We start from the raw sequence: 13,815 nt of genomic DNA, 5'->3' as shown, positions 1-13,815 counted from the left end.
TCCGAGGCTTCATTGTTACACACTTGAGGATTGTGGGTGACTGAAATTCCAAAGAACTCCTCTGGGTGAGTAATGGGTGGGGCTGCTGTGTTTCTGGCTGATGTAATAGCACACAAACTCTAGGTAAGTCCTACCCAAAGACAGGTTGCATCTCCTTGATGACACAGCTATAACACCCTGCCTTTTCACATCTACGGCATGGCAGAGTACACACAGTAGGAGGGCAGAGGCATCACAACTCTGGAATATCTGCAAAAAATACTCATTGAGTGTAGGACTTCTAATCTGTATGTTTATTGCCATTATTTAGGGAGTGCATTTCTGCAAATAATTCTTACAGTCCTTTATGTGCCTCACCAAAACTGCAGATCTCGTATTGAAAGATTCATTATGAAGAAACGAGCAGCAAGGAAGCACTAGAGAGAAGAACAAAACTGTGGGTTGAACCTGTATATCTTTCTCTTGCTTACTGGGTAAGACCAAGGTGGTATGGCTTGATGGATAATGATATTTCAGGAAAGAGATACAGCAATTTATTCCGTTAATGTCACTTTTGTTGCAAAGGGGATGACTAGCTGCTCTGTGTGTGAGAAGATGACCATGGCAACAGAGAACCCCAACCAGACTGTGGTGAGCCATTTCTTCCTGGAAGGTTTAACGTACACAGCTGAACATCCTAACCTCTTCTTCCTCCTCTTCCTTCTCATCTACAGCATCACCGTGGCTGGGAATCTCCTCATCCTCCTAACTGTGGGCTCTGACTCTCACCTCCGTTCACCCATGTACCACTTCCTGGGGCACCTCTCCTTCTTGGATGCCTGCTTGTCTACGGTGACAGTGCCCAAGGTCATGGCAGGGCAGCTGACTCTGGATGGGAAGGTGATCTCCTTTGAGGGCTGTGTTGTACAGCTTTACTGCTTCCACTTTCTGGCTAGCACTGAGTGCTTCCTGTACACAGTCATGGCCTATGACCGCTATCTGGCTATCTGTCAACCCCTGCACTACCCAGTGGCCATGAACAGAAAGATGTGTGCAGTGCTGGCTGGAATCACCTGGGCCATAGGTGCCACACACGCTGCAATCCACACCTCCCTCACCTTCCGCCTGCTCTACTGCGGGCCTTGCCACATCGCCTACTTCTTCTGCGACATCCCCCCTGTCCTGAAGCTTGCCTGTACAGACACCACCATTAATGAGCTAGTCATGCTTGCCAGCATTGGCATCGTGGCTGCAGGCTGCCTGATCCTCATCGTTATTTCCTATGTCTTCATCGTGGCAGCTGTGTTGCGCATCCGCACAGCCCACGGCCGGCAGCGGGCCTTCTCCACCTGCACTGCCCACCTCACTGTGGTGCTCCTGTACTATGTGCCACCTGTCTGTATCTACCTGCAGCCTCGCTCCAGCGAGGCAGGAGCTGGGGCCCCTGCTGTCTTCTACACTATCATAACTCCGATGCTCAACCCGTTCATTTATACTTTGCGGAACAAGGAGATGAAGCATGCCCTGCAAAGGCTTTTGTGCAGCAGCTTCTGAGAGTCTGCAGCAGGCAGTCCACCCCCATAGTCTGTGCTATCAAAACTCACAATTTGCCTGCCAGGAAAGCAGCTATTCACAACTCAAAATGAGTAGGGAAAATCATTCAGGTGGAAATCAGAATAACCGAGTTGCAACTCAGCCACAAACTTTCCCCCAACTTTGGCCAAATGGTCTCCCTCACTCTCTCCCTCACAAACACTTCATCTAGAAAATGAGAAGGCTGGATTAGATGATGTCTAATCTCTCCAAAATCTAAGTTCTATGGCTCAGAGGTATGTGAAATGCTATTCGTATCCTCATTTGTATTAGTAAAGGATTGTTTCCTTTTTATGAAATAACTTTATTAAATACATAATACCTATTAAATAATACTATAACAAAAATGTAAAATACAATGAAATGAACCTTTGTATACATATTTCCCAGCTTTGGAGAAGAAACCACATTTTTTAAAAGTGATAACATACAAGAAAAGTGACTTGTCCGAGGTGACTTAGGCAGTGTCATTATCTTTATTCTCCCACTCATGGTAGTGTAAAACTAAGGCCACACTGAGAGATATAAATAACACGGGTTTTGGTGTCAATTGAGCCTACCTGTATTCTAATCCTGATCCAACCAGTCCTAGTCATAGAATTTTGTACAAATGTCATAATTGGAGTTTCAGTCTCCACTTTCAAGAGTAAGAGTTAAAATAATGGCTTTGTAAGATATTATGAGGTCTAAATAAAATAATTATATTAAGTGTCATGTAAATAGGTCCTCCAGTTTTGTACCAAGCTGGCTGCAGAAATCTAAGAGAGTTTATCATACAAGTTAAGGCTCAAATTGTTTCTGAAGGATTAGCAAGGTTTTAATATCTTTGTTGAATTTATAGGCCAACTACAAAAGAAAGGGCATTTCTAGACTTCAAAATTATAAAAGATAACTCAAGGTTTTAGTTAAAGCACCTTATCATACAGGAGGAGGGAGTCATGTTGCATTCACCTAAACTATTCAATAAAATGAAAATGTCCTTGAATGCCAATCTAAAGAATTCAGATTATGCCCTAGGCATTCTACACGTTTACTTTCCTCCTTCTTGTCACCTATAGAAATACCTTTATCCTGAGAAGCCACTTCTTTAGATGCTAAACTGTGAGATAAATTAGAAAGAAAGAGAAAAAAAGGACAATTGGTATACTGGCCAGTTACTTAACTATTATAACATCAGAGACATAAGATAATAAAAGCATTGCTAAGCCTAGGTGAAGACACTGGTGATGAAGAGGCATTTTATAGAATTAGATTAGAAGTGTTTTTTAAAGAGAAAAAATTATAAGACTATTAGGATTGGAATAGTAACTATAATCATTCTTTTATTTACATTTTTAAATTTTTAAATTTTTTTTTGTTTTTTTATACTTTAAGTTCTAGGATACATGTGCAGATCATGCAGGATTGTCACATAGGTTTACACATGCCATGGTGGTTTGCTGCATTCATCCCCCCACCATGTACATTAGCTATTTCTCCTAATGTTATCCCTCCCCAATCCCCCCACCCCCTGCTATCCCTCCCCTAACTATAATCATTTTTGACATATGTGTGTGCAAAGCACTGTACTAGTTGCTTGGTCTATCTTAATCCTCATAAGAAATATATTTTGTAGCAACATTTTATTGTTATTTATGATATACAGATAAGGGAACTGAGACTAAGTAAGATAAAATAACTTTTATAAGGCTATGCCAATCATAATAGTTAAAGCCAGGATTTCAACTTAAATCTATACGTTTTTAAAGACTACACATTTCAATTACACAATAGTACTTTAGAGATAATCAAATCCCACCCCCACTTTTTACTCAATATATTAAGGGTCTCAAAATCCAAGCCTTTAATAAAGAGAGGTCCTTTTTCAGATAAGGATTCCTTGGCCTTTGAATAGTTCCTAGTCCTCTGCAAATGTAGCAACTGAACCTAGCATTTATGGAAAGAAAAAAAAGAGAGAAAGAAATGCAGTGAAGATGGAGCACTCATTCAGAATTCAGAGCTGTTCTCCCTTGTTCTATTATTTCAGAGGCATTGATGGATCTCTAGGAGGCGGCTCAGGCAAATTCATCATTCCTATTAGAGTAGACTTGAAGTGAAGGTGGAATGTGTGAGAGTCAAATGTAGAATGGGAGATGGTGTTGAAACAAGCTATGATCTCGTCTTACACCATTCCTCAATCTTGTTAAATGGCTGCCTTCTAGAAATGAAAGGTTAAGTTATGGAAGAAGACTGTGGCTGTACAATACCAATTACCCTCTTTTTCTCAACTTTGACCTTAACACTTTGGCAGCAAAGATTCTCCAACACATTGGCTTATAATAGTCCTTCAAAATGGCACTACTTAATATCCTGCTCTACAGTGTTATTAAATGTTTCATTGCATTACTAGTTTATAAAAACTTGAAGAGCAAAGAACCCTTATGCCTCTTAAATGCTCTAAGCAAAGGAACCAGGTAAAATATTTGTTCAGTCCAGTATTCAGGATTTGAAAATAAAACAGGACACAGGCACATTCTTCACAACAAAATTACTGTATAAGAATATTTGTTTTATATCCAGTTAGGGAAAGAAAAGTTGTTAAAATTGTTTTCTTTCAGATATTTCTATCTTTGGGTCTGATTTTCAGATTTAGGAGATGTGGTATATATACTAGTATAAATTTACTTGAAATTTAAAGGGAAGAGGGACTCGAAAATTAACTAGTATTAATTAAAATGAAAAAAATCTTCACAAAAGGAGAACTATGTAAGAATATCATTTTGCTAGCTTTCCCACAATGAAAATAGTACATGCTGATATTTTATAGTACATCCTTATGATAAATATATGTCAAATGGATAGGAAACAAAAGCATTACTTGGACAGGATAATTTGCAGGGAAGGACATGCTGTAAGAGTGACTCACTAACTTACCATTGTTCATCCTATGTCATAGAGTTTCTGAGGCAGAAGTTCACCAGTACAAACAAAATTACGATACATGTAATCAAGCTGACTAAATGGAGGACTCAGAGAATGGAGGACTTCCACAGGAGGAACTGCATTCAAATAATGAATACACAAATGATTTGTGATTTCAGGCTATTGTTTAAATAAGATGAGGATCTGTAAAATGTATAATTGTGTCCCCCATCATTGGCAGTGCCAGAATTTAATAAAATAGCATTTCTTTGAAAATGTTCTGTGAGAGTTTTGTCAACTTTATATCCACCTCCCACTTACATTATTGCTAACAATTCTGCCATGTAAGTTAGAATAAATGTTTGAAAACACTAAACCTAGGAGAGCACAGACTGTAGCACGGCTGTGATAAGGTAACATTGGCCAAGAAATCTTGTAAAATTGGATAAGCTTTGGAGTCAAGTGTTTGAGAACCAGTTTTATCAGTTTTTAATCGAGAGGCTTTTTTTTGAGATAAGCATTCTTCAATCTTTGAATTAGAGGTCTTTGAACTTAGATCATTGTCTGTTACACATACACACACACACACACTCACACATTCAAAAATTTACCAAAATTCTAAAATATTGGGACACATTGCACTTTCCAGAGGTAAATACAACAATATCCCAAATAACTTTCTTTCATACATGCCTTGTTCTTGATCCTAGGGGAAAGCATTTATGTTTTCATGATATTTGCTTAGGATAGGTGTAGGATTTTCATAGATGTCCTTCATCAGTTTGAGGAAGTCCCCTTTTACTTCTAAGTAGTTGAGAGTTTTTATTAGTATTAGAAATGGATCTGGATATTGTCCAATGCGTTTTCTCCATTTGCTGACATGGTCTTATAATTTTTCTTTAAGTCTGTTAATATGGTGAGTTACAATGTTTGATTTTCAATGTTAAACTAATCCGCATTCCTAGAATGAACCCCAATTGGTCTTCATGTATTGTCCTTTTACATATTGTTGAATTTGATATGCCAGAAGTTTGTTAAGTATTTTTGTATATATATTATTCATGAGAGACATTGGCTTGTATATTTTATTTATTTCAATGTTTTTGTCTATTTTTGGTACCAGAATACTATTGTCTTCATTAACTGAGATTGTAAGTATTCTAAACTCTTCAATTTTTGGTAAGTGGTATTATTTCTTTCCTTAAATGTTTGATACAAAATTATTAATAGATTGTTGTCATACACTATACTTCTACTTATACAACTTTTTTAAACTTTACAATACATTGTTATTGTGGTTTTTGCTCTGAATAAGTCATTATTTTTAAAAGACATTAAATAATAAAATTTTTGCTTTATCATGAAATTCAGCCAAATGTCCATCAATGATAGACTGGCTAAAAGAAAATGTAGTACATATACACCATGGAATACTACACAGCCATAAAAAAGAATGAGATTATGTCTTTGTAGCAACAAGGGTGGAGATAGAGGCCATTATCCTAAGCAAACTAACACAGGAGTGAAAAACCATATACGTACCACATGCTCTCACTTATAAGTGGAAGCTAAACATTTAGTATACATGGACACAAGAAGGAAATAACAGACGCTGGGGCCTACTTGAAGGTGGAGGGCGGGTAGAGAAAGAAAAATGAAAAACTACCTTTCAAGTACATGCACACTATCTGGGTGACAAAATAATCTGTATACTGAACTCCCATGACATGCAATTTACCTATAATGAAGCTATACTTGTACCCCTGAACCTGAAATAAAAGGTTTTTAAAAAGAAAGATTTAGAAAGTAACTAAAAAAAGAGAAAATGGCTTTATGTTTTCACATCTAGTTATCATTTATGGTACCCTTTCTTTTTGTATATACAAGTTACAATGTAGTGTTATTTTCTAATGTCATGAACACTTTTTAATGTCTATAATACCTCTTACACTGGAAGTCTGATGATGATGAATTCTTTTTATTTTATTATTTCTGTAAAAGTCTTAATTTTGCATTTATTATTACACATTTGTTTTTGATAAATGTGGATTTACAGAGAGTTGTAAGAAATAACACAAAGAAAACATCAGGAAGATGGCAGAGTAGGAGTTTCCAGCACTTGTCCTAATACAAAAACATCAATTTGAGCAAATATTCACGTGTGAAAATACCTTCTTCACAAGAACTAAAGAATCCATGTGGCAGCACCTGAATGAAGCACAGAAATAAGAGGGTAGGAAGGACAGTTTTACATTGAAGGACAGCTTTACATCATCCATGTCAACCTTCCCCAACCCCAGGCAACACAGGAATGAGAGATCCTCATTGTGGGGACGGAGAATGATGAGCACCCCAGACTTGTTCATGTACTGATGCACCAGGACCAGCCAAGTAAACCCCAGCATCAGGTCAGCCTGTATAGTCCCAGGCTCAGGCTCAGGCTCATCTCCACAGATGCAGACTTCAGACCCACACCAGTTAGCAGAATGAATAATAATAAAGATCAGAGCAGAAATGGATGAAATAGAGACTAAAATATATTTTAAAAGATCAGTGAAGCTGAGAATTGTTTTTTTGAGAAGATAAACAAAATTTCTAAAACTTTAGCAAGGTTTTCTTTTAAAAAGACTCAAGTAAAATTATAAATGAAAGAGAAGATACAACTGATACTGCAGAAATACAAAGTTTCGTTAGAGACTACCATGTACAAGCATTCACCATCAAATTAGATATTATCACCTAGAAAAAAATTGATAAATTTCTAGAAACATACAACCTATCAAGATTGAATCATAGGCCAGGCACAGTGGCTCATGACTGCAATCCCAGCACTTTGGGAAACCAAGATGGGCAGATTAACTTGAGGCCAGGAGTTCAAAACTAGCATGAACAACGTGGGAAAACCACATCTTTACTAAAAATACAAAAATTAGCCACATGGTCGTGCATGTCTGTTGTCCCAGCTATTTGGGAAGGCGAAGGTGGAAGATCACCTGAGTCTGGGAAGTCAAGGCTGCAGTGAGCCAAGATTGCACCATTGCACTCCAGCCTGGTGACAGGAGTAAAATATTGATGTAAAAACAAAACAAAACAAAACCGAAAAGATGAGTCATGAAGAAATAAAATATCTGAATTGAAAATGAGTACACAGATTAAATCAGTAATAAATCTCCCATTAAAGAAACCTGGGACCTGATAGCTTCTCTGGTGAATTCTACCGGATATTTAAAGAGGAATCAATCAATCCCAATCTTTCTCAAATTTTTCAAAAAAACTGGCAAGAAGAGAAAAGTTCCAAGCTTATTTTATAAAGCCAGCATTACCCTAATACAAAAGCAGGAAAGAACACTGCAAGAAAATTACAGTCCAATATTCCTAAGGAACATACATGTAAAAACCCTTCACAAATACTAACAAACTGAATTTAACAGCACATTAAAAGGATCATACACCATGATCAAGTGGAATTTATCCCTGAGACGCAAGGATAGTTAAACATACTCAAATCAATAAATATAATGCCAACACTGAAAGAATAAAGAAGAGAAATTAATAAGATCATCTCAATACATGCATAAAAAGCATTTGGTAAAACCCTTTCATGATAAAAACTCTCAATAAAATTAAGTACAGAAGGAATGAACCTGAACACAGTAAAGGCCATATACAACAAACCCACAGCTAACATCATATTTGACTGTGAAAAGCTAAAAGCTATGGCTCTAAGATTGAGAACAAGACAATGATGCTCACTTTGTCTGCTTCTTTAACATAGTACTGAAAGTCCAAGCCAGAGGTTTAGGAAAGAAAAAGGAATAAAATGAATCCAAATAAGAAAAGAAAACCTAAAATTTATCTGTGAATGGCATGATCTTATATATAGAAAATGCTAAATACTCCACCCACACAAACACCCACATGAAAGAAATTGTTAGAAATAATAAACTAATTTTACAAAGTTGTAGGATACAAAATCAACATACAGATAGCAGCTGTATGTTTTTAAACACTGTCAATTAACTGAGAAAAATTAAGAAAACCATCTCATTTACAATAGCATCAAAAAGAATAAGATACCTAAGAATAAATTTAACCAAAGAGATGAAAGATTTGTATAATGAAAACTAGAAAACACTGATGAAGGAAATTAAGGCTGACATAAATGAATGTGAAGAGAGTGCATGTTTAAAGATTAAATGAAAATGTTATTAAAATGTTTAGACTACCCAAATTAATCTATAGATACAATGCAATTTTTATTAAAATCCCAATGGCATTTTCTGAAGAATAGAAATACAATTCCAAAATTCATATGGAACCACAAAAGTACCCAAATGGCCAAAGGAATCTTGAGTAAGGAAACAAAGCTAGAGGCCTCACACTAAATTGACATCAAAATATATTGCAAAGCTACAGTATCCAAAATATGATATCACTGGCAGAAAAATGGAATAGAATGGACCACTGGAACAGAATAGAAGGCCTAGAAATAAACCCATTCGTACATGTATGGTCAACTGATCTTCAATAAAACTGCCAAAAACACACAACTGGATAAGAACAGTCTCCAATAAATAGTATTGGGGAAAACTGGATCTCTATATGAAAAAAGAAAGAAGGAAAGAAGAAAAGAAAGAAGAATGAAAGAAGGAGAAAGAAAGAAAGAAAAAAATGCACCTTTATTTTATACCATACACAAAAATTAGCTCCTAATGGATTTTTAAAAGTAATACCTTGAAATATAAAACTTCTAATAGAGGAGGGGCTGGGTCAGAAAAAAAAACTTCTAATAGAAAATAGAAGGGAAAATCTTCTTTAAATTTGTCTTATTAAATGATTTCTTAGATATGACCCAAAAACCTCAGGTAACAAAAGCATAAATGGATAAATGAGACTGCATAAAACTAAAAAGCTTCTACACAGCAAAGGAAATAATCAACAAAATGAAAAAGCAACCTACAGAATAAGAGAAAATATTTGCAAACCATATATTTGATAATGGGTTAATATGCAAATATATACAGAATTCCTATAACTCAATAGCAATAAAGTAAAATAAAATAACTCTATTTAAAAATGTTTAAAAAAACTGAATGAACATTCACCCAGAGGAAACATCAGATGGCCAACAGGTATATAAAAGTGTACATAATATCACATGCCATTGTGATTTATAATAAACATATATTTGTTCTTCATCTCAATTGTTGGCATGGAGGGCTTAAAACTCATGGAATGTCCAAAGTGATGTGTTTTTTTTTTTCTATGCTAATGAGATTACTAATGACTGGGGATCCTGGAGAGCCTCAAAATAGGGACTAATTCCTAGGGGAACCAACTAAGTGATTAAATGGTTGGAATTTTCAGCCTATCCCCAACCTCAACATGGAATCATCAGGGTGGAGTGGGGAGGGACTGAAGGTTGAGTTCATCACCAATGGCCGCTGATTTCATCAAGTATGCCTATGTGTTGAATCCTCCATTAAAAAAAAAAAATCACAAGATGGAGCACAAAGAGCTTCTGGGTTGGTAAACAAGAACATACCCACATGCTAGTAGGGTAGTGTATCCTAGTTCCACAGAGACAGAATCTCCCATGCTGGAGACCCTTCTGAACCTTGCCCTATGCATCCCTTCCAACCAGCTGTTACTAAGTTGTATTCTTTTATAATAAACATTATTAATTTTTTAAATAAAAACATTAAAGGTTTTTCCTGAGTCATGTGAGCCACTTTAGCAAATGATTGAACATGAAGAAGGAATACACCTCTGATTTATAGCCAGTCAGTTAGAAGCATAGTTGACAACCTGGACTTTCAATTGGCATCTGAAGTTGGGTTAGTCTTGTGGGATTGAGCCCTTATTCCATGGGAGCTGAAGCTATATCCAGGTTGTCATTATCAGAATTGAGTTAAAACCATAGGACACCCACCTGGAGTCAGAGAATTGGCTGGTGGAGAAATACTGCACACATCTCACAGAAATGGTCTATCTTGAGTGTGAGCATAGAGAAAACAGTTGAAATGGTTCCATGGTGGAATGATGTGAACTCCAGACTCTGAATCCAGAGAAAAATAGTCAGATTTTGCTAAATGCAATCACTAACAGGGTGAAGCAAATCAAAACCACAAGGAGATATCACCTCACATCTCTATTCTCAAAAAGACAAAAGATAACAAGTGTTGATGAGGATGTGAAGAAAAGGGAACCCTTGTATGCTATTAGAAATGTAAATAGGTGCAGCCAATATGGAAAACAGTATGCAGATTATTCAAAAAAATTAAAAATAGAACACCGGGCCGGGCGCGGTGGCTCACGCCTGTAATCCCAGCACTTTGGGAGGCCGAGGCGGGTGGATCACGAGGTCAAGAGATCGAGACCATCCTGGTCAACATGGTGAAACCCCATCTCTACTAAAAATACAAAAAATTAGCTGGGCACGGTGGCGCGTGCCTGTAATCCCAGCTACTCAGGAGGCTGAAGCAGGAGAATTGCCTGAACCCAGGAGGCGGAGGTTGCGGTGAGCCGAGATCGCGCCATTGCACTCCAGCCTGGGTAACAAGAGCGAAACTCCATCTCAAAAAAAAAAAGAACACCATATGAGCCAGCATTTTCACTTCTGGATATATTTGCAAAAGATTGAATTCAGGATCTCAAAGAGACATCTACACTCTCATGTTCATTGCAGTCCCATTAACCCAAGACATGGAAATAAATGTCCATTTATCATTGACTATATTAAAAAAAGTGACATATATATAATAAAATAGTATTCAGTTTTTAAAAGGGAAAATCCCTACCATTTGTGACAACATAGATGAACCTGGAGGACATTATGATAAGTGAAATAAGCCAGACACAGAAGAACAAATACTGCATGATCTCACTTATATGTAAAAGCTTAAAAAATATGTTGACCTCATAGTTACAGTAAAATGGTAGTTGTCATGGAATACAGGAGAGCAGGGGAATGGAGAGGTATTTGTCAGAGTGTACAAAGTTTCAGTTATACAAGACAAATCCTAGAGATCTACTGCACATCACAGCACTTATAGTTAACCATACTGTGGTGTGTACTTAAAATTTTGCTAACAAGGTATAGATCTTATAAGTGTTCATGTCATAAAAATTAGTTAATTTATAAAGTGGAAGAAACTTGTGGAGGTGATGGATATGTTTATGACATTGATTTTAGTAATAATTGTAGGAATGTATACTCATACTCAAACTTATTGAACTGTATATATTAAATATGTACAGCTTTCGTATATCAATCATACCTCGATGAAGTGGTTAGAAATAGAATCATTTCAATGTGCTTATTTGAACTCAAAAGAGCTTAAGAAATAAATCAGTGAGCTTGAAGGTACATGGCCAGAAATTTCCCAAACTCAAATTCAAGAAGAAAAAAGTGAGAAACAGAACAGCATATCCAATATCTTTGGAACAATTTCAACAGTGTGAAACATACGTGATTGAAATGATTTAAATGGTTTTTTTATGTATTTCAGATATAATTATGTAAATACACTACAATTTTTTTCCATTGCCCTTTTGATGAACATTTTGATTGTTTCCAGTTTTTACTACTGCAAACACAGCTACTGTGAACATTCATGTACAAGTCTTTGTGTGATATGGATTCATGTCTCCTGGGTAAATATATACGAGTAGAATAGCTGGGTTATATGGTACTTGTATGTTTAGGTTTTTAAAAACCTCTCAAATTGTTTTCCAAAGTCTTTACAACTTTGCATTCCCATCAGCAGTGCATGAGAATTTCAGTTTCTCCACACCCATGTTCATTCAGTCATGAATGTGACCATGGTCATTCATTTTAATTTAAGACATTCTAAAAGGTATGTAGTGGATCTCTTTATGGTTTTAATTTTAATTTTCCTAATGATTAGTAATATGGAGCACTTTTCATGTGCTATGTGCCACTCATATAAGTTTCCTGATAAATCAACTATTCAAGTCTTTGCCCTTTTTTTAAATTGGATTTTTTGTTTCCTTATTAACTTTTGAGATTTCATGCATTATTTACAGATATTTTCTTCTAGTATGGGTCTTTTCTTTTTATTCTCTTCAGTGTTTTTCAAAAAAACAGAAAAATCTTAATTCTTATAAATATGAATATCTCCGTATTTTATTATAGACTGTGCTCTTGGTACCATATTTAATTACTCTTTGCTAATCCCAAAGTCCCAGTAAGATTTTCTTATGTTTCTCTCTGGAAGTTTTATAGCTTTCAGTTCTACATTCAGGTCTGTGGTCTATTTTGAATTAAGGTTTTTATATGGTGTGGGTTATTATTGAAGTTAGGGTTTTGTTTGTTTGTTTTGTTTTGTTTTGCATATCCCTATTTAATTATCCCACCACCACTTGTCAAAAAGTAGTTCAGGCTCATGATAAGTCAACAAAGATATCTGGATACAGATACTAGTGGTGGTGGCACTGATTAATGCTTTTGGGCTTCTGAGGAGAGTAAGTTAAATGAAGGTGTGGTGAGTAGAACTATGTTAAATGGAAAGTTTATCTTTCATTTTTTATTAAACTGCCCAACCATTTTCAAAAGAGGCTCTACTATTTTATTTTCCCACTAGCAGTCTATGAGGGTTTGAGTTTTTCCACATCCTCGTCAACACGTGGTATTGTTTGTCTTTTTAATTACAGTCATTTTAGAGAATTATAGACTCTCATTTTGGTTTTAATTCTTACATCCTTTATAAATATTTATGTTCAGCATCTTTTCATATGCTTATTAACCTGTTTTATATCTTCTTTGATGAAATGTCTGTTTAAATATTGAGCCTAATTTCTGATTTCGTTATTCCTCTCCATAATATTAAGTTGTAATATACAATTAAGCAAACGAAAAGTCAGCCACAAACTGAGAGACTATTTTTTCAAAATGTATATCTTACAAGGACATGTACTAAGAAAACATAAACAATTCTTATAACTTATTATATTTGTATGTTATTTTCCATTCTTTTACTTTCAACCCATCTATATTATTTTATTTGAAGTGATTTTTTAATAAACAGCATAGAGTTGAGAAATTATAATGCACTTTGATAATATCTGCCTTTTAATTTAATAATTTATTTAGGTCATTTATTGATTTAGTGATGTTGTGGGCCTTACTCCATTATTGCATTGTTTTTTACTTGTTCCCGTTTCTTATTCTTGTTTTCAATTTTCTTGCTTTCCCGTGAATTATTCAATATTTTTCAGAATTCAGTTTTGATGTATGATTATTTAAAGCATATGTCTCTAAGTTTTTACTATTTGCCCTAGCTATTAAAATATACATATGTAACTTATACAGTGTACTGG

The 13,815-nt window shown here is 35.6% G+C and overlaps 1 protein-coding gene across 1 annotated transcript; it reads left to right on the top strand.

Annotated features, from left to right (window-relative positions):
• The first annotated feature begins 567 nt into the window (after positions 1 to 567).
• On the top strand, positions 568 to 1,533 carry LOC105729473 (olfactory receptor 10S1). Its single transcript, XM_012470229.2, has one exon. It carries the CDS (start codon positions 568 to 570, stop codon positions 1,531 to 1,533), a length of 966 nt encoding a protein of 321 aa, XP_012325652.2.
• The last annotated feature ends 12,282 nt before the right edge of the window (positions 1,534 to 13,815 follow it).

Source organism: Aotus nancymaae, unplaced genomic scaffold (assembly GCF_030222135.1).
Source record: "Aotus nancymaae isolate 86718 unplaced genomic scaffold, 86718_ANA_hifiasm-v0.15.2.pri h1tg000012l, whole genome shotgun sequence".
Lineage (NCBI taxonomy): Eukaryota > Metazoa > Chordata > Mammalia > Primates > Aotidae > Aotus > Aotus nancymaae.
This window is presented reverse-complemented; position numbering and strand designations above follow the sequence as displayed.